General features: G+C 42.5%; 2 protein-coding genes across 4 annotated transcripts in view; both read right to left on the bottom strand.

The window, feature by feature from the left end:
• LOC311044622 (E3 ubiquitin-protein ligase TRIM35-like) overlaps nucleotides 1-26,474 on the bottom strand; it is a gene marked incomplete at both ends in the record, with an annotated part of 153,288 nt that overhangs the window by 57,822 nt on the left and 68,992 nt on the right. The window lies entirely within an intron of this gene.
• Nucleotides 1-26,474, bottom strand: part of LOC311048374 (myocyte-specific enhancer factor 2A-like) — an 82,830-nt gene that overhangs the window by 9,283 nt on the left and 47,073 nt on the right. For all 3 annotated transcript variants that reach the window (XM_084061628.1, XM_084061629.1, XM_084061630.1), the window contains exons 3-7: nucleotides 23,940-24,143; nucleotides 10,012-10,146; nucleotides 8,348-8,615; nucleotides 7,087-7,152; nucleotides 348-523 (exon numbers count right to left, since the gene is read on the bottom strand). In XM_084061628.1, the coding sequence (XP_083917754.1) occupies nucleotides 348-523; nucleotides 7,087-7,152; nucleotides 8,348-8,615; nucleotides 10,012-10,146; nucleotides 23,940-24,143 (849 nt within the window). The remainder of the gene's footprint in view (nucleotides 1-347; nucleotides 524-7,086; nucleotides 7,153-8,347; nucleotides 8,616-10,011; nucleotides 10,147-23,939; nucleotides 24,144-26,474) is intronic.

The following is a 26,474-nucleotide window of genomic DNA, read 5'->3' as shown; positions in this document are numbered from 1 at the left end:
GACAGACAGAGAGACACACAGGCAGACAGGCAGGCAGACAGACAGACAGACAGACAAACGGACAGACGGACAAAGACAGGCAGACAAACAGACAGACAGAGACACACAAGCAGACAGGCAGGCAGGCAGACAGACAGACAGACAGACAGACAGACAGACAGACAGACAGACAGACAGACAGACAGACAGACAGACAGACAAACGGACAGACGGACAAAGACAGGCAGACAGACAGAGACAGGCAGACAGACAGACAGAGACAGGCAAACAGACAGAGACAGACAGACAGACAGACAGACAGACAGACAGACAGACAGACAGACAGACAGACAGACAGACAGACTGACCAGCGTGTGCATCAGTCCCTTGGTGTTGGCGGGTATGACCACTCGGAGGTCCGTCTTGCGGCCTCCGCTCCCGGGAGGAGCGATGGAAGGATGTGGAGGAGGAGGAGACGGAGACTTGGAGGAGGTGATGATCTTCTCCAGGCTGCTCCCACTGCCTGGACCCACAAAACCATTCACTATGCACAGAGAGAGAGGAGAAAAAAACATTCACTATACACAGAGAGAGGAGAAAAAACACACTATGTTTACTTATCCACTGATTGATTGGTAGCCTGCCCTAGCGCGTCTCTGGTCTAGAGGGGCGGGTTCAAAATTTCAAGGACCCCCATAACTCTGAAAGTGTACAAATGGAACCAAATGGACCCTTACAGGTCCATTTGGTTCCATTTGTACACTCTCAGAGTTACACACCCGTAAGGGCCCATTTGGAACTCACTTTGAGACCCACTGGTGTAGTAGAGTGTTTCCAGTGAGAACAACATGCACAATATCATCACCCTGACTGTGTTTGAACAGAATGGAACAGAACCTTCGTTAGTGTCATTGGTAACACCTGTGAAGGAAGTAAGGAAGAGGCCCAATTTCTTTCCAATATGGTTGCTGTGCATAGATAGAGCCTATTGACCAATTTGTTTTTAGTGACTAATTCATGTGCACACGTCTGTTTCAGTGATGGTTTAGTGTCGAGTGAAACGACCATTTAACTTAACTAAAACAAGTCATCCTTACTTCCTGTTTACTCAGCCAGAAAGTTAACGAGGCAAAAACCCACTTCCTCTGTAACTATATGACACACTCATTTCTCAGGAACGGCACGCACAACGCACAAACACACACTACAACCAAACATGACACACACATCACTATTGATGCTCACTAAAGCCCCACATGCTGCTCTCTGACACACAGCTGCACACATGCATGCATGCATGCATGTGTGTGTGCACACACACACACATCCTTTTCTACTTCGTATTGTGCCACTGTCGTGCGCCAAAAATAACCGATCTACAAGCTGAGCTTATGAGTGGCTCTCTTCGGTGTGCAGCGCGGCACGCCAACCAAGTATAACTCTGGCTATGGAGAGATTATGAGAGAGACAGTGAAAAAAAATTAGAGTTTTTATAAGAAGAGACTGTGGTGGGAACCTCTTGACCAGAGTTTAACTCTATCTATCTATCTATCTATCTATCTATCTATCTATCTAACTATCTAGGCCATTGGTTCCCCAGGGCCAGGGTTCCTTGTTGGGGGGGGGGGGGGGGGTCCTAGCAAAAGCAGCTTTATCCATGTTGGATATTCAAAAAGAGCAGATCTGCTATTTTAGAACACATTTTTAACACAATTCCAGTGTTGATTTTGACAGCAAATTTTGATTTAGTTTTAATCATAGTCTTTTGAATAAAATCCCATTTAGTTTTAGTCATATTTTAGTCGACTAAATATCATAAGATTATAATCATAAGATTATATAAGATTATAGCATCTATAGTTGATTTAGTCGACAAAAATGTATTTTGGCGGTGTCTTGATGGCGTCGTAATGGCTGATTTTATACTTGGTTGCATACTGAAAATAGCCGATCTACAAGCTCACAGCGCGTCGCAGCGCGACGCGTTGTGAGCTTGTAGATCGGCTATTTTCAGAGCACAACTAAACATAAAATCACTTGTCTTTTAGTTCTACTGGAGCTCTTCTCCACTAGTCTCTCCCCAAATTCTCCCAAAATTGTCAATACATTTAGTCTTAGTTTTAGTCGTCGTAGACGTAGCTTAGTTTTTATTTAGTTTTCGTCAGTGAAAAAAGGTAGTCGACAAGCATTTTTCGTCATAGTTTTAGTCGATAAAATCAACACTGCACAATTCCCACCACCTCACAGTGGACGTCTCCCCACCGCCTCAGGCTCAACACAGACAAAGACTGAAGCTTCTCCTCGACCCTGGATAAATCTTGGCCCCTGCAGGATCTTTCCATTTCCATGGACAACAACACACCCCAGTGACTCCTGCTCAAACTGCCAAGAACCTATAACTCAATCCGGTAGGTTTGTAGCTGGCACTAGTACACAACATCCAACAGGATCAGACCCTTCCTCACCAAGGAGTACTGTATCTATGCCCAGCTCCTTATCCAAGCCTCAAATCATCTTGACTACCATACAATTCCCTCCTTGCTGCTTGTCTGCCTGCATTCTCTCTCAACGCCCCTTACGACTTAACCAGAATGCTCTCACACGCCTGGGGCCGTACTGTATGTATGTATGAAGGCTGTATAATCATATAAAAATGATGCTGAGCACAAATCTGCGCAAATATCGGTAATTATGAAAAGGAAACCTGGTGTGAGAAGGTGAGTACGTCATCTTCACACACTCTGCAGGTGATGTATGCCCATTTTTAGGGAGTGTTTTTGGCTAAGAGTCTTGAGGACATACTATGTACATGAACTTCTCCGTTCCCTGCACTGGCTCCCCGTAGCGGCTCGCATTCAGTTTAAAACCCTGGTGCTAGCCTATAGGGCAGTGAAAGGAACAGCTCCCTCTTACCTCCGGGTATTGGTCAATGCCCACAACCCTTCCCGACCACTCCGGTCGGCCACCAAGGGGCGACTGACTCCCCCGCCACTCAACGGTCCTTCTGGTCGATCGACACGGTCACGACTTTTTTCTGTTCTGGCCCCACAGTGGTGGAATGAACTTCCCACTGATGTCAGGACAGCAGAGTCACTGCCCATCTTTCGCCGCAGGCTGAAAACCCACCTCTTCAGGAAACACTACCCTTCCTCTTTGCCTGGCCTACTTGTTGTTAACTAGTTTAGGAACTATTGTTGTATTGGATTGATTAGCTCGTGCTCATTTGATTTGGCTATTTTATCTCATGTGCTTGAAAGTAGATAGCTGATATATTGCACTTTTACCTTAGCGCTAGGTATACTCTTGGTTGCTTGTTTTTACAGGAAATACACTTAAGACCTCTGGTGATTAGTAGTTTCGTTCCCTACCTATGTTGAATACACTTATTGTAAGTCGCTTTGGATAAAAGCGTCTGCTAAATGACTGTAATGTAATGTAATGTAATGAACTAAGCATGTTTTGTTCTTTTTGTTCGTTTCGCATCTTTTTGTTTAGTTTTTTTTTGCTGTATTTACACTAAATTTCAGAGCAATGTTAATGATTGTGCATTTTAAAGTGGTGTGTATACTGGTCAAGACCAGATAATAATTTAGTATGTTATTGCCCATTATTACATGAGATTTAAATTTTGCTTCTGTTTAATGCTCCGTGTCCCTGATGGTGCAAATTATATTTGGATGAATGCGTTGATACGTTGCAATTGTAATTGTCCATGGACCCCCATCTGAAACATTTGGTGCCAGGGACCCCCATACAATATTTATGATGACAAAAATTTTCAATATTTTCTCAATATTTGCGTTTGTAGATCAGTTATTTTCAAATAGCCGATGTTAAGTGGTAAAACGTCTGGGCTTGTTTTTCATAGACCTGGCCCGCTTGTTTGTTTGCAAAATCTGGCAACGCTGCACGACACTCTGGCCAACGCTCGGAGCCACCTGGACCCTTCTCCATCCTGTCTCACAAGCTGTGGAATGACCTATGAATGACCTCTGACCTGCAGAATCACCCCCCATTCTCCTCCAGTCTGAAGTCTCACCTCTTGACTCTTTACTTGAGTAAAAGTACAAAAGTATTGGTATCAAAATGGACTAAGTACCAAAAGTAAAAGTACTGAAATGGTTGAAAATAGCAGATCCACAAGCTCACAACGTGTCGCGATACGACGCCTTGTAGATCGGCTATTTTCAAATAGCCTAGGTATAAAATAGGGCTAAAGTGGTAAATATATGTTTTATAATGTAATAATAATTTCTTTATCTGCAAAGTAACTAGTAACTAGAGTTTTCAAATAATTGTAGTGGAGTAAAAGTACAATATTTGCCTCTGAGTAGTGGAGTGGAAGTAAAAGTATTGGAACAATTGGAAATACTCCAGTACAGTAAAAAATCTTCAAAAGTGTACTTAAGTACAGTACTTGGTAAATGTACTTAGTTGCTTTACACCACTGCTGGAGACACTGTCGGTCATCAAATTATTGTCTCAAGAATACGACAAAAAAAAATGAATTCAAGGCTTCATGGGGTGTGTAATTGATAGAAAATACGTTTTTTTGGGGGGTGAACTACTCCTTTATCCGCACTCTATTGACTTGACCGCTTAATACCCCATCAATTTGTCGACTGTGTTTCATGCCATTTAACCCTGATCTGGCACTTTGTACTGTAAGCCGCTCTGGATAAGAGCATCTGCTCAATGTCAAGAGTGGGCACTCAGTCAAGCCAGATTGATGATGTCACAATGTGGAAGAGCCAAAGGCCGCGCGCACGCACACGCACACGCACACGTTTGTATTACTATACTCGTGAGGACATCAACATTTTAATACAGTGATTTTTATAAATGCCATTTTTAATTGTACATTTTAACCATAGGTCTAAGGCCAAAAAATTGCTGATCTACAAGGCCAAGTGGCAATTTGTCTGTCCTCACAAGTATAGTAATACACACACACACACACACACACACACACACACACACACACACACACACACACGCACATACACCCACACACACACAAACTCACTCTCTTGTCTCTTATCCTGTGTCCTCTTCTCTCCTTTCCATTTCCTACCACACTCCCCTGTGCTCCTATCCTCTCCTGCTCTCCTATTTCCTCCCCCTCCTTGGCTCTCCTCTTCTTCTCCTCCCTCCCTCCCTCTGTCCGTGTCAGACAGGAGCTAAGCTGACAGGCTCCTCTCATCCCCGTCTGTGTCAGACCCGACACAGCACTAAAGACTCCAGCCCCCACAATGCCCCTGGGGCACTAGAATATATGTGCACCCAGGATAGTCGCCTAATCACAATTATTTGAGATAATCGCATTTATTTTTGCATAATCGTCATAATCGTTTCCATGTTGAGAAAGGTTCATACATTTTGAATGTATTTTTAAAAATAGTGGAAATAGCAGATCTACAACGTGTTGAGAGCTTGCAGATATGCTATTCCCACTATTGTGTAACACATATTTGAGTATAAAATATGAAACATGGCACATTGTGGCCATAATCCTTTATCCATTTAGATTATTGGTATCGGTCATTGTCATCATTTCGTTGTGTATTTAAGTGTTTGTCATAACTGCCCCACGCAATTATTTGTATGACAATTAATGGTCAAGTTAAATTTCTAAATGGTGAGAGCCCTGTTTGAGCTTGTGTCTATGTTTCTAACACTTATATGGCATCTGCTGTACTTTCTCTCAGTTCTCTCTCTCTCTCTCTCGCTCTCTGCTCTCCCCCTCTCTCTCTCTCTCTGTCTGCTCCCCCCCTCTCTCGCTCTGCCCCCCCCCCTCTCTCTCTCTCTCTCTCTCTCTCTCTCTTTCTCTCTCTCTCTGCACCCCCCCTCCTCTCTCTCTGCCCCTCTCCCTCTCTCTCTCTCTCTCTGGACAATATCTCCTGCTACTGCCAGTATGTATCTTCAAGTGCAAAAAGCATCTATAATTCACAGATATGCGTTTAAAAATTAAATAGCAGTACATTCTGAAGGGTCCGCAGACTCTCCGCACGCGGCCTAGTGGGTTTGTTGCCATGGATCAAACGGCGCATATAGAACAACCTAAAAGACCCTTACAGGCAATTCTACTTCCTGTTTCTCACACTTGCTTTTTCCTTCCTTCACCTAAACCGCATACGATTGTGGTTTGAAACGACACATCTGTTGGCAGCCACCTGGACTTCAGTAGGTTGATTCTCACGAAAGGCAACGAGTGACACTCAAAACGCAAGTGAGCGGCGAGCACAGCAACCTCTCAGAACTTATCCACCTTAGTTTCGTGGAAAAGTACTCTACTCCCACTTCAATTAAAACATTTATAAAATGAAATATCCCTGTCACATTTTTTTATTATCTGAAGAAAGGCTTTTTAACTTCTTCACCAGAAGAGTGCCTTAGGGTTTTTTTATTTGTCGCACAAAATAAAACGTGTAGATCTGCTACTATTGCAATTTTTGAATTAGAATTCTGAAAAGTTACAGTTTTTAACACGTGAGGTTTCCACCGACAGAGACAATAGTATTATTTAGCCAAACATTTTCCAAAAAGGACAGCAGTGGCTCAGGAAGGCTCCTGGTTCAATACCCAGATCCTGTGTCGGTCGAAATGTCCTTGAGCAAGACACTGAAACCCCCTCGCTGCTCCCCTCTCGAGGAGCAGGTTGGTGCCTGGCTGTCTGGCTGTCTGTCTGTCTGTGTGACTGTATGAATGTAAAGCTCTCTGGATAAGGGCTTTACAGTATACAGTATGAATGCAATGTTTATTTATTTACTTACCAAGAGGAGCATAAAATGTTCTCTCTGAAAATGCACTTACTGTGTGTGTGTGTGTGTGTGTGTGTGCGTGCGTGCGTGCGTGCGTGTCTCTCTCAACCACATGAACCCTTGAGTCCCTATTCTGGGTGTGTCTTAAGAGGCAATCATTCAGTGACAATCGGTGAACATTCAGCGGAACATACCTCGATCCACAAACTCAACCCAACGGCAAGGTGTTGTTAGCTGGTAGATCGGCTATTTTCCCCAAAGACAAGGGGGGGGGAGAAGGACCAGGTATATAGACCCCTGGTTTGAGTGTTTTAATTGTCTTTATGTGAGCAGGTGAGATACTCACCCAGTGGACTCACACCGCCTTGACCACCAGACCCGTTTGGAAGATCAGAACCACCGTGGAGGACACCTGACAGACAGATAGACAGACAGACAGACAGACAGAGGCACATGACAAAAAGATAGGCAGACAGAAATTAGCCATCTGCAGGTTACCCACCCTCCCCACACACACACACACACACACACACACACACACACACACACACACAGTGTTCAGTCTAGCTGGTGCCCTGCTGAGTACAGAAGCTGTGCGTCCCTGCTGGGTTCAAATCAACCATACCATGTTCACCACACACTCACTGACTCCATCTGGGACCGCTGTGTGTGTGTGTGTGTGTGTGTGTGTGTGTGTGTGTGTGTGTGTGTGCTACTGTATCTTTCAAAGCTTTATACCAAGAATAGTCTTAAAGCACGACTGTGTAAGATTATTGACCGGTGCTTTACTATTGATGACGATATGAAATATCATTGTAACTTTAACAGCATAAACACTACACTTAGACAGGCACAGGCACAGGCACGCACGCACGCACGCACGCACGCACGCACGCACGCACGCACGCACGCACGCACGCACACACACACACACACACACACACACACACACACACACACACACACACACACACACACACACACACACACACACACACACACACACACACACACACACACACACACACACACACACACACACACACGTTTATATACATCGTTTTAGGACGGAGATTTTATGGAATGCCATTTTTGCAAAACATTTTGTGCATTTTTAACCGTAAGCCTAATGCTGCGTTCACACTGGCAGATACAAAAGACACAAAACTAGAAAGCTACACAGTGTATTTGTATCTTTGTATCTTCATGTCACTGTCTTCTATTGAAAAGGAATGGCAGCCTGCATCTTTGTAGCTGCCAGTGTGAACGCAGCATAAAGCAGAAACATAGCCGATCTACATCATCTACAAGCTGTAGACCGGCTATTTTTCGGTGCATGACACCAGCGCGTGTATAAATCAGGCATAAATCTAACTCTAACACCTAAACCTAACCTTTAAATGTCTAATCCCAACCTGAATCTTTTCCTAATTGTAAGCCTAACGGGAACATCTTTTTTTTTTAAACCATATTTTTCTTGTGAGGACCAGGAAAATGCTCCTCACAACGTCCATTTCTCAAATTCTACTATACTTGTGGGGACATTTGGACCTCACAAGTACAATACACACACACACCCACCCACACACACACACAGACAGCCGTACCGGTGTTCCCAGCGCTAGGCGGTCGGTGACTGGGCGATGCCATGTTCCTGTGCAGGTGTCCCGCTCCGTGCTGACTGGATAGGAGCCCACCGCCGTCGCTGAGGGGTCCCTGGCCCACGGCCAGGCCCTGGGACTGGGAGGACCCTCTATCGCCTCCTCCTCCTCCTCCCCCTCCTCCTGTCCCTGGGTGGTGGGTGTAGGCCAGGCTGGAGGAGTTGGGTGGAGGTGGATGCATGTAGCTCTGCTGCTGCTGGGACATGCCTGTAGGCTGGGGGGGGGGACAGTGTTCATTTTGAGAGCACATTTTTTATTTTGTTTTGGTCATAGTCTTTTGAATAAAATTCCATTTAGTTTTAGTCATATTTTAGTCCTCTGAAATGTTTTAGCTTTAGTTGACTAAGTAACATAACATTTTATGATACTTAGCGATTAACCACCCACAGTCCAAAGGTTAAACGTTTTCCAAATGCCCATCCCTACCATCTACAGAATCTAATCATGGGTTCAATTCCCGCCGGGGATGCTGTTGGCGCTGGGGGGGGCGTGTCTTCTCCTCTGCGTCATCAGCGCCCATACCCTAGGTGGGGTTGGTGAAATGGCCTACTCTGTGTGGAGTTTGCATGTTCTCCCCGTGTCCCCTACGGTAGGTACCCTCACAAAAACATGCAGTAATCCTCGCTATACCGCTTCCCCCATGACAGCCGGGACGCCTGATGGAGGGGAAAGGAAAGGAAGGAAGGAATCCTTCCTTCCTTCCTTCCTTCATATATATTCATTGTAAACATGAGTGACAATATAGAGAGTCAGGAAAGCAAGGGGCAGATCAGGGACGAACTGCAACACAGGTCCCCGACCTGGAATCAAACCGGAGACCCTATCATCATGGCTGACTCTCCAACCACCACACTGTGGACGTACTTAGTTTGAAGCACTATGAAAGTACACTATGGAACCACTTAAAATAGCACTTTTTTCCAGGTAGGCTCTCTCAGCTCAGTGGTGAGAAAAAAGAAAAGCACTTTCAGCAGCACTTGCACAGGAGACCCCGGGTTCCAATCCGGGGTAGAACAGGAAGGTTGCATAGTGCAGCTTTAATCCATTAAGACCGGGAAAGCATCTCTGTCATTTCCAGATTTCTTTGGCTATTCAAAAATAGCAGATCTACAAGCTCATAGCGCGGCACATGAGCTTGTAGATCTGCAATTTTTGGAAAAATCGTGAAAATATGTGCAAATCTTTGAATATTTATTTTTTTAAGCGAACATTTGTAGCTCAAATCTTTGCTTCTGGGGATTTGAAAAAGAAATATGTTGCTATAATATCAGTGGTTCTCAAACGTTTTCATGTCAAGGACCCCCAAAATAATATGTATTTGGCAGCGGACCCCCATCTCAAAATATGTTGTTCCAGGGACCCCTAGAAGCAAAGATTTGAGTTAAAATGTTCGCTTTAAAAACCTTATATATATTCAAAGATTTGTAAAAAAAAACACAATTTTTCAAATAAATAGCAGATCTACAAGCTCATAGCGAGGCACCGAGTGCCGCGCTATGAGCTTGTAGATCTGCTATTTTTGAATAGCCAAAGAAATCAAAAAATGACACACAGATGCGTTCCCGGACTTAATGGGTTAATAATATAACGTTCATAACGGCACTGCTTACAAGCTTATGGTTCCTCATCATGTTGTCAAAGTCCTCGTTGATCTTCTTGTACTTCTCCTCGGTGTGGGGGGTGAGGGCGTAGGTGGTCTCGCTGTCTGGACTCTCACAGCCGCGGTGCTCCTTCTTATTCAGGGCCTGCAACACAGAGAGCGGGCGATGATGATGCTAATTAGAGGGGAAGGCAATTAAGAGCATATTGATACAGTTTAGCTTTACGAGCCTCACAACACATGTCCTCTGCCAACACAACCTGTCTGTGAGAGAAGAGGCGTGATACGAAAACAAAAACAGAGGCCAAACATTTTGCATGGCCAAGTCCTAATGTGCGATTTGTGAAACAGTGTGAAAGGAGCCCCCCCACACACTAGCACCGTTTGCTATAAACAAGTAACACAATCATTCATGTAAAATTATGTTTTAGTAATATTGTTCCTGCTGTTCCGCATACTGCATACTACAAATGACTAAAATCAGTTGTGTTCGACTAAGAACTTTAGTTTAGTTTAGTATAGTTTAGTTTATTTCAGTCAATGTTGTGGTAACATTACGGTAATAGATAATACAAAAAAAAAAAGAAAAAACAAGTTTATCAAGAAAAGATGACCAAAAAGGTATAAGCTGAAGCATTGCGTATTACGCCTAGCCTTTTATAAAAACAAAGACAAATGAAAGTCAAAAAAGTCAAACACACGCACACACAATTTAGAAAAAAAAAAAGACCAGCACTAAACACCCAGTGTGCAGCATACACAACAATGGACAGCTTTGGTCCCAACAGCAGCTCAAACTGTTGTCCATTACGGTCATTTATTACACACTCATACATGGCTGGCTGGTCACTCACAACCCAACACAGAAATGACTGACTAAGTTTAGCTTCATTTGCAGAAGTGAAAATAGAAAAAGAAAAAAAAATGAAAGCCAAGTTGAATGATTCAGTGATAATAATACTGAAACATTGTTAATAACAGAGTTTAACCCGGAGTCTGTATGACGTTAACAACAGACAACAAACTGTGTTTAATATACAACATGGTGAGACGATACACACACACACACACACACACACACACACACACACACACACACACACACTGCTAATTCAGCTAATTACACAAACAAATACATACAGTGCAAAGGACTTAACAAAGAGATTACACACTCTTTTGACTCACAGTCACATCATTCCATACATAAATATCACACATCCAACAGAGAGTGATAGTAAGTGTATGGGTTGCTCAGTGACATCACCTCACAGAGTGGAAACATTTCACAATATATTTTGTGACAGAAGATTGTCATTGTGTGTGACTGTCTGTGAAACACTTTTACTGTGCTAATAATAATGACAATGAACAGATAAAACCTAAATTCAATCCATAGCACTGATATTATTGTCCTTCAAATACGTGAAAGGGGCCGTGTTTTTTCAATTACGTTTTTCATCCTCAAAATCCTACTGTATCTGCCTGTGCAGTGAAACCAAGAAAAGCTAGCTTTGACGTTCATCTCCTGACCAAGTACTTTTCAGAACATTAGTGTCGGGCATGTTCTGTGGAAATGCAAACAACTGTGATTGTTGTTGATGTGAAATCTAAACTCTAGCCATGGTCTATGAGCTTTTCAAACTCTGTCTCTCACCAACGCTCCCTCACTGGCTTTATCGCTCTATCAGCCTCCCTCCCCTCCCCTCCCCTCCCCTCTCCTCTCCTCTCCTCTCCTCTCCTCTCCTCTCCTCTCCTCTCCTCTCCTCTCCTCTCCTCCCCCCACTCCCATGGCAGCAGAGCTTCATCATGACCATTAAAAATGGATGGTTCTTGGTGAGTCAGTGTCTTAGTGTTTATGTAAGCTGTTAATGTAACGTTCAAACTGCTGACAATAACATTACAGCTGCTGGACCTTCCTTCCTACCCCCCGCGCACACACACACACACACACACACACACACACACACACACACACACACACACACACACACACACACACACACACACACACACACACACACACACACACACACACACAATATAGTGAACTATAGTAAACAATATAGTGAACTTACATAATAACTATGTAGTAGGCCTATACACTAACACTGCACTGTACACTAACTATAATATTATAATAATAATAAAAACCTGTAAGGTACACTCAATAAGGGATAATCAATGGGGAGCAGGTCATTATTGAGGAATAAACCCCGACAGGGTGATAAGATCCAGACGCGATATAGGGAAGGGGTCTTCATCAATATATGTAGTTCACAAACTATAATAACTATGTAACATACAGTATACATACTGTATAAGTTTCTAATATACACTGACTAGTGTAGTGTGTACTATATAGTGTATAATTTATTTATTTACTTATAACAACTATCTAATAAACATAGTGTTTCCTAAACACTGGGTCGGGACTCTCGGGACCCATTATTTGGTCGCGGACCCATTTTGATGGATAGCTCTTTATTTTTAATTTCCTAAGTTTCATAAATGTTTTTAATTATTATTATTTAAAAATATTTTCAAATAAAAAAATGCTCATACATTTAAAACAAATTAAAATGTAAAAAATAATTTCATAAATACAAAAAATAAAACAAATAAAAACAATTCCATAAATTAGAAAGAAAATGACCTTTTATGAAGTAGTGAAAATAGCAGATCTACAAGCTCATGATGCATCGCGAAGCGCTGAGAGCTTGTATGTTCTATTTCCACTATAGTTTGGGTCCCGGGGGAGACCCAAAAGCTTTGGGAACCCATGGTATACACACCAAAAGAGTTGGTAGCATACCGTATTAGCATTGCATTCTCCTGTTGGCTGTGTGTGTGTGTGTGTGTGTGTGTGTGTGTGTGTGTGTGTGTGTGTGTGTGTGTGTGTGTGTGTGTGTGTGTGTGTGTGTGTGTGAGAGAGTTGTGACTGTAAAAAACACAGACACCTGGTCCCAGTATTAAGTGCCATTATCCTGTGGGAACATTTGCCTGCTGCAGGAACTCTCTCATTTGTTTTCCCTCCCCCTCCCCAGCACAAATGACACACAGACAGTCCCAGCTGGTGAAAGCAGCACATGCATGGTGGGACAGTGACAGTTTGTCTTTGTCATTTCTACATTATGTGGTTTCTCGGGTCCATTTGCAAAACACGCTGCATTTGCCTATAGCCGTGTAAATGGATACGCTCTCCTGAGCTTTGAGACAACTTCACTATGAAAACATCTGAGTTTTTTTTTACTGTGGAGTTTAGTGGCAACATTCAGGGTCAGTTGTCTTTCCCTTTGTAAAGCACTGATGACAAATCATTTGGTGCCATTTTTTCTTAGGCCTTTCACAGCAATCGGACACTGCATTCATGATTTGAGGCATTTTGTTCCAAAAATGTGTTTAGCTAAATTAGAGGCCGACGGGCCAATGTGAAAAGGATGGCATTTCTTCCTCAGCCTAGTGGGAATGTGCGTGCAAAATTTCACGGAAATCGCATGCTGTGTACATGATTTGAGGCATTTTGTTCAAAACGAACCAAACCTGCAAACTTTGGAAGCCAATCTTAGCCAATCAGGATTTGCGTGATGTTTGGACAAAATCTGTAGGAGTAATGTCAAAAGAAATGTTTTACAAAAATGGGCCTGGTGGCGCTATAACAGGCCAATCTGAAGAATTCTGGGCAGAGGTTTGGCTTTGGCATCCAGGGAGTGTGTGTGCACAGTTTCGCAGCGACTTGGCCAACGATGCAGGAGATTAGCTGCTCGCGGACGGACGGACAGACAGGGTGCAAAACATAGTCTCGGCAATGCCTTTCGGCCTGGCGGAGACAATAACCCAAAACATATTCATACATTTTCGTATAGTTATACATACAATATAATGCAATAAGAATACATAAAATTACAAAACCCCAAAGGTCACATTTGGACTTGTCTCACACACTTGGACTTGTCTCACACACTTGGACTTGTCTCACACACTTGGACTTGTCTCACAGTACCCCAGAGTTTGCAAACCATTGCCTTTAACTGATGTAGTTCAGATCAGATCCCACCAGCGTCTACTGGCCTGTGGCTACACTCCACTACAGTGTCTCCTCTCCCAGCCTTCCTGCCGTCTGTCTCTGTCTCTAAGCTTCTCGTGAGACGGAGACAGAATAGAAGGTGCCAAAATAATAAGATTCGTTCTCCAAAAAATATTCAGTGAAAAGGGGTCAAACGGTCCAGAGACTGTTATTCAGTTTAAACCGACGGAGCGATTGCTTGTGTCATCATAATAAGACAGTGATTGGGCCTGTCGAGGCGTCGAGTTTCAGCAATAACAGCGCTTGGCCTTTCCAAGGTACAATCACCTCAGCTATGCTCAGACTACACATCGAGTCAGAAGAAGACGAATGGCATCCGTAATGACGAGAGAAAAGGGTTATACACACTGCAACCCAACACTGCAGCGCACAAAACAACATGTGGAGTTCTGGCACTCGGCTCCGGCCCTGATAGAACAGCTCATAACAAAAATGTGGAACGGTTCCCGACCTCCTCACCCCACCACACCACACCAACTCCCCTCTGCATTTGTTTCTATATTGAGACAGACAGTAGGAGAGCTGAGAGGTAGACAGTGTAGGGGAGACAGACAGTAGGACAGCTGAGAGGGAGACAGTGTAGGAGAGACAGACAGTAGGACAGCTGAGAGGGAGACAGTGTAGAAGAGACGAAATAGAGAGGAAATAAAAGCATGGTAGGACTTGACTTTTGACCTGAAGGGATACGTTAAGTTGAAATACACAAAGGTCTTCACCATTCTACAAACTTCACAGAGACGCACACACACACACACACACACACACACACACACACACACACACACACACACACACACACACACACACACACACACACACACACACACACACAGTGAGCAGATACAGTGAGAGAAGTTTTTCTCAGAACCACTTTGACACACAGCTGTTGATGGACACAGTGATTAGACAGGATTTTGAACCTGTCATATATCACTTACAGGCCAGTCTATCTAACTAACTGGAGTGACAAAAACAAGTGCAAACCATAGAATATAGAGCATCAATTCCTAAGAAGGCCCTAGGTAGTAGTTGCCAGGAAAATATTCCTTATGACCTTACAGTACACAAAGATCAACTGGGAGAGAGTTGAGGAAATGAGGTAGTGTTTTTTTTTATATCGTTGCTGTCGGGTAGAAACCTCTTATCTCCATAGTCGTAAATTAACACCCTACTTGATCATACTACAGCATCACACAAACGCATCAAAAGTAGCAGATCTGCAAGATCGAAACGCGGCGCGAAACACGGCACATTTTGAGCTCGCAGGTCTGCTACTTTTGCTATTTATTTTATTTGAATGCTGAAAAGTGACAGTTTTGGACATATGAGGTTTCCAACTGACAGAGTTGATATTTTCTTTTGAAGGGGGTGGTGGTGGGGGGGGGACTTACTCCATCTTTGATACACTGACTGTCCCCAAGCCAACATTGAAATGTCCACCGAGATTAGAATAGACTTTACACTGCGGTACGGCTCACATCTTGATGGTGGCAGCGCTCCAACATTCCTGCAGTTGATCCCATAAAACCCACACACCACTCTGATATCTGAGACCAGAGGAGAGAGAATATCCACACACACACACACACACACACTGACCCACCGGACCCCGGGCCAGCCAGACACTTAAGGAGCATTTCATCAAAAGCCACAAGAGGATTTATTCACACACTCCATCTTAATTCAAGGTCACGGAAAAGAGAGCAGGAGAATAGTATTATCCCAGCATGCATTGGTGTGGGCGGGACTCAAGGTAAATAAAAAGAAGGTACGGACATCTACGTCATTTTCACTACCCAGCAATTCCAGCCCGGCAGATTCGTCGCTCTGGGCGGCAAACCGCAGCTTATAGAACAAACACTATTTCTGAACGAGTGCGACCTTTGGTGAAATACTCGGCCCATGAAAATAAAAGAAGACATATCACACATTGTTTTCTGCTTAGCTTTGTTTGTTCACAAGCTGGTCCAACCGGCTTTGACCTCATTGACTCCAATGTATTTCACTGAACTTCAGGATCAAGTTTAGCCTTCCCATGCGCATCAATGGCGCCTGACTGGCCCGTGTGGACTGACACTACCTTCTTCTATCAATTACCTTTGCGGGACTGGGAGGGAGAAAAAACGCACGACCCAAGTATAAATCAGGCATAACAGTCATCTTTGGACCATGGATAGAGTCAAAGGAGCCAAACCCACACACTCCACACAGACTAGGGCCAACAAATATCAATGGTGTTACACAACTTGTTTATTTAACCGTGATCCAGAGGTTACAAAAAAAGACTAAAGTTGCCTTGCTTAGCAGAGATTTTTTTTTTTTCTTCTGTAGATTGAGATTCAAATCAAAACAAAGCTTTTACAGCCGTATTCACTGAAGGCTGGTGACAACATACAGTTCAGTATAGTATTGTGGTGAAATTGGGGGGTGAAATGTCCCCCTTTAACACCGTATAAGCGGCATGTGTCTGACATTTGAGCCGGTGTGAGAAGCATCCAACATCACCCCACCCTTCGATCCCCCCTGCGCCAACGAGACACTTAAAAGACCTGTTTTCAAACGCAGGCTTTGAAGCGCTGGTGTTTAAGGAACGAAGCGGTAAGATGAGCCACCAGACACATGGCGAGCTGGAGTCAATCCACACGACAAGACCACTGACCTTCTTTAACCCAGTAAGGCCGGGAATGCGTCTGTGTCACTTTTGAGATTTGTTTGGGACATTCAAACATAGCAGATATACAAGCTCATAGTGTGGCAACGAGTGCCGCGCTATGACCTTGTTATTTTTTTGAGAAATCTTGAAAATTTGTGCAAATCTTTGAATATAATATACATTTCAAACTAAAATCTTCTGCTTCTGGGGGTCCCTGGAACAAAATATTTTGAGATGGGGGGAGGGGGGGTCCACGGACAAATACATGGTCCATGACATGAAAAAGTTAGAACAAAATATATATTATAGCAACATATATTTTATATATGCTGCATATATATTTATATATATATATTTTATATATTTTTTTAACCGTTAGGATTTAGTAGACATTTGTAGAATCCCCAGAAGCAAAGATTTTATTTAAAAATGTTCGCTTTAAAAAATATATGTATATAGTCAAAGTTTTGCACAAATGTTCAAAATATTTCAAAGAAATTGCAGATCTACAAGCTTGTAGCTCGGCACGAGGCACGACCTTGTATATCTGCTATTTATGAATAGCCAAAGTATAAAATAATTGTTATAGGCTAAAAATCGAAAATGACACAGCTATGCGGTTTCCCGGACTGAATGGTTTAAGACCCACGCTCTCTCTCTCTATCTCTCTCTCTCTCATCAATCCCACCATGACCCTCACCCTCATCCTCGCTCTCTCTCTCTCTCTCTCTCTCTCTCTCTCACTCTCTCTCTCTCTCTCTCTCTCTCTCTCCTCTCTCTCTCTCTCTCTCATCTCTCTCTCTCTCCTCTCTCTCTCTCTCTCTCCTCTCTCTCTCTCTCTCTCTCTCTCTCTCTCTCTCTCTCTCTCTCTCTCTACTCTCTCTTCTCTCTCTCTTCTCTCCTCTCTCTCTCTCTCTCTCTCTCTCTCTCTCTCTCCTCTCTCTCTCTCTCTCTCTCTCCTTTATATTTCTATTCTTTCCTCTCACCAGTGTTCATTTCGTTGCCTAAAACTATGTAAAAGAAAACAAATAATATTCGTCAACTTTTGTCCAACCGTCGAAAACCAAATACAAACTAAGCTATGATGACTAAAAACTATGACTAAATATAATGACAATTTGGTCAACAAATAAAAAAGTAGATGAAAGTGTTAGGAGGGGCTAGTGGAGAAGAGATCCAGTAAAAACAACTAAGACGAGTCATTTAGCCGGAAATAGCCGATGAACAAGCTCACAACGCGTCGCAGCGCGAGCTTGACATCGGCTATTTTCGGCACACACGCTAAGTATAAATCAAGCATTACGACACCATCACGGTCCACCAAATATAGATTTTAATCAACTGTAGATTTAGACTACAATCTTTATTTATGATATGATATTATGATATTAGTCAACTAAAACTAAACTAAAACTATAACATTTCAGATGACTAAAATATGACCAAAACTAAATGGAATTCTATTCAAAAGACTAAATGACTAAAACTAATCAAAATTTGCTATCAAAATGTGCCGTCAAAATTAACACTGCCTCTCGCAAGACCTCCCTCCCTCCTCGTCTGCTAGTAGGCTGGTACCTCCAATCTAAAGTGATGTTAGTGAATCAATAAGACACATAAGTCACATTGGTGATCTGTTGACGACCGGCACATTTTAGTGTTTTTTACAGGCAATCCCAGACATCTGGTCACTATACAGTTACATAATGGTGATGATGCAACTCACTTTATCAGTGTACCGAGAAATCATGAATGGAACTTTTGTAAAGAAGAGACTAGAGCAATGTGTGAAAGTGATGACTCTGTTCCAGGCGTCTGCTCCCTTTCTGTAGCCACACGGTCAAATGGAAGGTCACGCCTGAATCATGGCCGGGTGACCTAGGAGTGAGGTGGATGAATTGTACAGTATGTGACCTACTGTAGCAATGTCAGTCGGCCTGCCTTCATCATGTTGTTGAAGCATATTTGGTAAAAAAAAAAAAAACATAATTATGCCAAACTGAGAGCAGGTGCTCTTTGGAGAGGGTTCAATTTCAGCACAAGACTTTTAAGTTCCTTTCCTTTGTAGACATCAGGGTCCCTGTCAGGGACTCCCTGATGAAGGAAACACATAGACCCCTTAACAGACGACGTCACACTGATAAGAAACCAGTATGCGCATGCAGGCCGGCACCAATGAAACCTATTCTGTCATGTCTCGCTAGGAGGCGCCTCAATAGCCAACCACACAAGAGGAGGCTGAATGAACTGAAACCAGCGCACCCCAAAACAATTATGTTGGGAATTGATTGCATGAAACAATCACCTGTGCGTCCAGTCTCAATGTTGGTAAACAAATAATTGGTCTATACTGTAGGTCACCTGTATTTCCTCCATGTCCTTGCCATGGATATTTTAACTTGAACTGAACAAGAGCTGCCTTGACTTTCTTTAAGTTCACCGCCTAATTTCTTAACTGTGATGTCTACAAAGGAAAGGAATTTAAAAGTCTTGTCCTGAAATTGAGAAGTATAGTTTTGAAGCAGGGTGAAATACTGTGGTATGAGTGACTGGTAAAGAAGGTAACAAGTGATCCAGCCTGTTAACCACACCAACCTATAGCGTCCCTATTCTCGGCATGTCATAATAATATAGGCAAACATTCTCTAAAACAGGCGAACGTGCACCGATAACAGCTAATGTTATAGTTACAAAAAAAAACTATCCACAAATTGTTTAAGCACTTTTGGAAGTGCGTAAACCCGTAGAATTTTACTCTCCTTATACTTGCATAATGGGGATAATTGTCCTGTCATCAAATGTTTTTCTTCATTCCTTCTCTACTGCATACTGAAACTGCAAATCGTTGTAGCCATTGTACAGACATTCTTGCTGTCTTTGCTTACAAAGTTTGCACTTTGTGGGTCTTTGGCGGTTGTTTGGGAGAAGGAAGGTCTCAGTCTCTCCCCAAAATCCCTGCTAATGTTTGGAACATGTTAAATTATGCCCCCGTTCACTCGCCTTCCACCACAACTCCACTTGGGCTTTGAATGCAGCCACTTTATCTGCCAACTGCAATTCAGCTGCCATTCAAGCCTGAAGTGACAGATTGAGTTCACTGAGTAGGTTGAATATGTCGCACAGTTAAGCACGTTGTTGTGACCCATTCCTCGTCATCCTCACTTAAAACGAGCTGCCAGTGTTTTTTCTGAAATAACTCTCTCTCTCTGTGGTTCATAAGTACTGTAATTCAAAGACTTGCCAGCGATCTCTTGGAAAGCCATCTTACTTGAAATGTGTAAGAGGACTACTAGTACATTTCCTCACAGAGCTGTGGTGAGTCGAGGGCGTGTTCTTTGATTTGGATGATATGTTTTTATGGTTTTATACGATCATTAAATAACTGCCACTTAGAGAAAAGGTGTCATTATGCGTGAGTCGGCGTGACGATTACGCACGGCTATGAATATTTTATGGCCATCGCCGTTAAGTTGAAGACTTGGAAATGATTATGAGCCTCACTTTCCAGCCATTATATTTTGGTCATTGTCTGTCTCATAGACGTGGAGGATTTATTCACACACCTGGTGGCTCTTCGTCAGACCTTTTTCAACTGTTTAACCTCATGATCCAGCACCCAGCCTAGTAAATCTGGGATGTGCGTTTCTTTTAGCTGTTTCTCAGCTTTTTTCTCATCTTGCAAACTAAGACTACAATGTTTTGTTCTGTTAAGTAGTCGACCCAAAACATTAGTGAGAGATAGCAGAGTGAGATGGGACTGAGGGCGACTGTTCTACAGGTACCTAATGGTTGTGAAAATTATGCCGTAATTAAAATCAAATTCATTTTTGTGCAGACAGACATCATGGACCACCAGCGAATGGTCCGCGGACCCCAGGTTCGGGACCACTGAGGTCGTCAGTAGGTAGTATAGGTGGGGGCATAGAGCCTCGAGTCAGTATGGAGGGACATAGTAGAGCCTCCATCATTTAAAAGCAGCCATTGTTGGCTCTGGCCGGAGTTTATTTTGACAGCTTGGGTTGGAGGACATAAATCACGCCACTTCAAAAAACCCACTTGAGAGACGCACGGCAGCAGAATATTCAAACAGAGTTTACGACCCTGTGCTGTTTACACAAGACACATAGAGCCGTTTGGAGGTGTTTTATTTGATATCTTTATCTCCTGTGTGGTTGGCCTGTTCCTGTTTCTGATAGAACGAGACTCCAGTATGATGACACCGCACCTGGAACATTCCCTGTGTTTTTATTGGCTGTGAACTATTTTGTAAGTTCACACACAGGCCAGTTTAAATCCCAAGCCAGGGCTGTGATCATAAGACTGTCTGCCTGGGGAAAGCAAGCAGGAGACAAATGATGTGCTTCAGTCACTCCACAACGACGACACCCTTGAGCAAGGCACTTAGCCCCCAAATGCTCCTGAATGTACTATAATCACACTTTGTAGCTGAGGAGTTCTAGGGTCCACACCAGATGTAGTTTATCAGGGGCGCAGATGGCCTAGTGGTTAAGGCACATACCACATACAGGCTCTAATGCACGATTCCCGTGCGCGATGACCTTTTATGCGTGTCACTTCCCATATCCACTCTTCCACTGTACTATCCAATAAAGCAGAAAAGCCCCCCAAAATATTAAAAACAATATATATATATGTATTGTGTCGCTACATTTCTCTTCCATAATGTCACCAGTACAAATGATCCTACCCCATTTATCGTGCACTTTAGCAGCATTTAATTTCTTTGGTTCTCCCACGTGTCAAATCAGTGAGAGCAGTCACTTTGACTGGCGGTTGCGCCTTGTGAGACTTCTGCCGTGTGTTTTTGGAAGCTATGCCTAACGTCACAAAAACTATGCCTAAACCTAACCTTAACCCTAACCTCAAAGAAACTATGCCTAAACCTAACCTTAACCTCACAAAAACTATGCCTAAACTTAACCTTAACCTCACACTAACTATGCCTTAAGTGGCAAAATTATGCCTAATGTGAAAAAAGTAGTGTCGAGAGTGGGATTCGATCCCACCCAATGAATATATGTCTACTCTCTATTTATCGTACATAGCGACTTCAGTGAATCTAACCTGAGTGTCATGCTGACCTTTGACATTCAGCCCATTATGTGTAAAGCAGTCAGCAGTGCATCAGCATGGAGCTCTAAAGAGCCATGTGTAGACGCAGTGAGGATGAAAATAGAGCTGTCAATGTCTGTCTGAAGGCTGTAATAACACTGTCTGGGAACACAGACACGGGCCTGAGTGGCAGACAGGTATATTGATGGACACTATACAGAGATAACACACATGACCTACTGTAGCCTTGACGACTATGCAGTCTTATGCGAAGGTTAAATGTAATTTAGATAGCATGTTATTTTAGACATATGCCAGGTTCAATTGTTGACCAGGCATCCTACATTATAGTTTCAACTATATGCTTACAGTAAGTCGCTCTGGATAAAGAGCGTCTCCTAAATGCCTACATTGTAAATTGTATGACAGTAAAGACAGAGAGACGGGTATAGTCTTACAGCGAGACAGTCAGACAGCAGTGGTGTAAAGTAACTAAGTACATTTACTCAAGTACTGTACTTAAGTACAATGTTTTTACTTTAGTGGAATATTTCCAATACTTTTACTTCTACTCCACTACATCTCAGAGGCAAATATTGTACTTTTACTCCATTACAATGATTTGAAAACGTTAGTTACTAGTTACGTTGTAGATACAAATTATTATATTGTAAAACATTCATTAACCACTTCAGCCCTATTTTATACGTAGGCAATTTGAAAATAGCCGATCTACAAGCTCACAACGCGTTGTGAGCTTGTAGATCGGCTATTTTCAAACATCTTAGTACTTTTACTTTTGGTACTTTAAGTATATTTTGATGCCAATACTTTTGTACTTTTATTCAAGTAACATTTTGAACACAGGCCTTTTACTTGTAACAGAGTATTTCTATATTGTGGTATTGCTACTTTTACTTGAGTAAAATATCCCGAGTACTTCTTCCACCACTGTCAGACAGGCATAAAGTCAGACAGACTGAGACTGATAGTTCAGACATATACGTGTAAAGTCGCTCCAGACATGACTCTAGTCTCCTCTAGTATTCACAGCAGCCTTATAAACACAATGGATTGGACTCATTAGAACTTTTTACAGCGCTGCCTGTAACAACTCGTGATTCGCTTCGGGACGTTTTATGGCAGAGCAGGGCAGAGAGAAATGGATCATAAAAAGGCAAATCTAGCTGGTGGTGAGAGTTGGAAGCAGGGAAACAGGCTGGTAAACTAGCTGTGTGTGCGCGTGTGTGTGTGTGTGTGTGTGTGTGTGTGTGTGTGTGTGTGTGTGTGTGTGAGTGAGTGTGTTTGTGTGCGTGCGTGACTGCGTGCGTGCGTGTGTGTACATGTGTGTGTAGCTGTTTTTTTTGTTCAAATGAGATTTTCTGTGGGTATTAATGCCCCACTGTTGTTGACAAATGTAGATGGCATCACACAAATGCTCATACAGGTACTTATAGCTACTGTTAAAGTCTCCCTTCATTGTGTTCATGCTGTATCTACCCGGCCTGCTTTTATGCTGACTCCAGTTCTTTCTACAAAAAATGAAGCATAGCGTTAGTTCATGCAGGACACGGAAGTCTTGCACGCCAAAGCTGTAACTAGCTGTCAGTCAGCTGATGTGAACATCAGCTTTCTATTCCCCCATTCACAGCACTGCTGGTCATTACGTCACACACTCATTATCCAATCACAGCTCACGCATTAGCAAAGAGGTTCCTTTAAATAAGGTTCGAATTCTCTATGTCTTTCTTGGTTGCTGAACCAATGCATTCTGCTAGCTCCTCCTCCACCCCAGCCTCCACCTTTTGATTAGAGTCTGGCATAGGCTCAAATACTTGTGATTATCATGTATATCTGCTAATTCAAACTAATATGTCAATGTACTGCTTATTGTTGACATTGTATCCCTATGGGGGATTTGCTTAAGCATTCCATGAATATTCTTCGACAAAATTCAGTGAATATTCTCCCAAGAGCGGAGCTTTAACACCAAGCTTAACTGTATTCTATTTGTGGCAATAAATGGTTAAATCTACTTTGACGCGAGTGTTTCTGATTGAAAAAACACAGATATACAGTACACAGATGTATCATCACATGTGTGCCAACAATGACACGCTCCGCTCACCTCCACGATGTCAGAGTTGGTCCTGCTCTCGTGCGGCTCGTTGTACTCGGTGTATTTGAGCAGCACCTTGTCCATGTCTGTGGAGGCGTACTGGAACAGCTTGTTGGTGCTGTTGAAGATGATCAGGGCGATCTCACAGTCACACAGCACGCTCAGCTCATAGGCCTTCTTCATCAGGCCAAACTTCCTCTTGGTGAAGGTCACCTGGAGGCACGCAGAACACAAGGACACGTTAAGGAATGACGCGACGCGTTGTGAGCTTGAAGATCTGATATTTTCAAACATTTTAGTACTTTTGCTTTTGGTACTTTAACCATATTTTGATGCCAATACTTTTGTACTTTTACTCAAGCAACATTTTGAACACATGCCTTTTACTTGTAACAGAGTACTTCTACATTGTGGTATTGATACTTTTACTTAAAGTAATGCTAGGTAACTTTTTCAATAAAACTAAAGTTAAATTGTATATCTTTTGTGAGTGGCAAATGTTTCACAACACCCACTCTATGAATTTCACCCCCGAAAGCCTTTTATTTATATATTTTCTATTGAACGTTGTCGGGGTTGACCTTCCCGCGAAAATGACGTCATCTGGCCGGAAAATGGAAGCGGAAATGCACCGGTTTCCTGTTTGGCCAGGAACTACTGCACCGGTTTCCTGTTTGGCCAGGAACTACCGCGCTAATAACAAAAAGGAAACTCACGCTGATTTTAAGACATTGTATGATTTGAAGAACGAAAAAAAAACAGAAAAAGAAAACACAGCTCACGGTAACTAAAGCTCCACTGGCTAAGAGAAACGATCCACAGATCGTATAAAACAATTAAAAGAACGCTTTTTGAAACGCTTCCGTCTCCCGGTGAAAACGAATGGAATTCTGGGTAACGCAGTAATAAACGAACGGCCTGCAGTGACGGTAATGACCAGCAGAGGCTGCTAAAAATCTTTTTTTTTTAATTTGCACTGTACAACTTTAAGTAAAAACTGTCAGTACTTTTTCCACCAATGAGAAACAGCAGTCTTTCTTTAGGCATTTTTGTGATCAATTGCGCCCCCATGGCAGTACAGTATACAGTAGAGAAGTTAGATAACAGACTGGAGAGAGAGAGAGAGAGAGAGAGAGAGAGAGAGAGAGAGAGAGAGAGAGAGAGAGAGAGAGACAGACAGAGAGACAGAGAGAGAGAGAGAGATTGAGTCATCATATCGATCTGCCTGTAACATGATCCATAACCAGACAGAGAAGACAAAAAGTGAAGACAAAGAAAGAGAAAGAAAGGAAGTATAGTCAGCGAGGCAGCTAGGCTCACAATTATTACATCATCACTTAATCGTCATCAATGTTCATATATTTTCTAACATTTTCAAAAATATTGGAAATAGCAGATCTACAAGCTCAAAACACATCGCATTGTGGCGTGTTTTGAGCTTGTAGATTGGCCATTTCCACTATTCATTTTTTTGTAAAAGTATAAAGCAATAGAATGTGTATGTTATTGGTCATATCTGCCCGGTGCAACTTTTGCTTACGAAGCCCAAACAGAAATGTAATTTTCATACATAACGTTCCAATAATCAATGACAGAAACACAATTTAACACACGTTAATCACAATTATTTGAGCAAGTACTAATCGTCAAGTAAAACATAATCGTGACAGCCCTAAGCACAGGGAGACAGCCAGACAAAGTCAAGTGAGGAAAAGAGAGACAGAGAAAGACTAAAGTAAAAGACTTGAAGGATTAATATTTATGCATGTAGAGCCAAAGTGTTTTTTTATGTGACCTGCTCTGAACCACAAGCTCTGTTTTACCAATTAAGAGGTGTGTCCAACATGTACAAAAAAAAGTGTTAAGTACAATTTATACTTCTTTTCCCCCATTAAATGGACTGCTAATCTCCATGTAATGCGGTCATATTGATGCTGCAATCTTTCAACGAACACACATGGTGTGACTTAAGTGTTTCTTGGGTTTTATATTCATATAGCCAACTGTATGCACTTTTAACCACTAACTAAAGCCTTTGGCCGGTGTCCCACAGAGGTCTATACCAGGACACAACTTTTTTCCCCTCTACACAAAATCTTTGTGTCGTAAATAGGCGATATACAAACCTACCACGTGTCGCGTTGTATGATACACAATTGTACATGTACATGTTCTGCAAATGTTCGCTGACTGTATTATGACATGCCCAGAATAGGGATGATGCTAGGGTTCATGTGATTAACATAATTATGTTATTACTATTAATATTTATCTATATTTATCTATATTATCTTAGAAAATAACGGACAATGTACAGACAATGTGTTTCTTGTGTATTTTATTGCAGGTTATTCCTATTGTGCATGAAACCTTATAGCTTACAATTGTACATGCTAGCTGGTCTAGCAAGGTTGTAGAGGTCGTAGAAGGGGAGCTAAGGTGAAGTTTCACTGGGTTCATCCAGTGGAAACACAACGTTCATTTTTAAACTGAGAAAAGCAGAGATGTGTTATGGAGGCTTTCGATAAGCAGGGAGTTGGCTAG

This window comes from Gymnoscopelus microlampas, assembly GCF_963454915.1.
Source record: "Gymnoscopelus microlampas genome assembly, chromosome: 1".
Lineage (NCBI taxonomy): Eukaryota > Metazoa > Chordata > Actinopteri > Myctophiformes > Myctophidae > Gymnoscopelus > Gymnoscopelus microlampas.
This window is presented reverse-complemented; position numbering and strand designations above follow the sequence as displayed.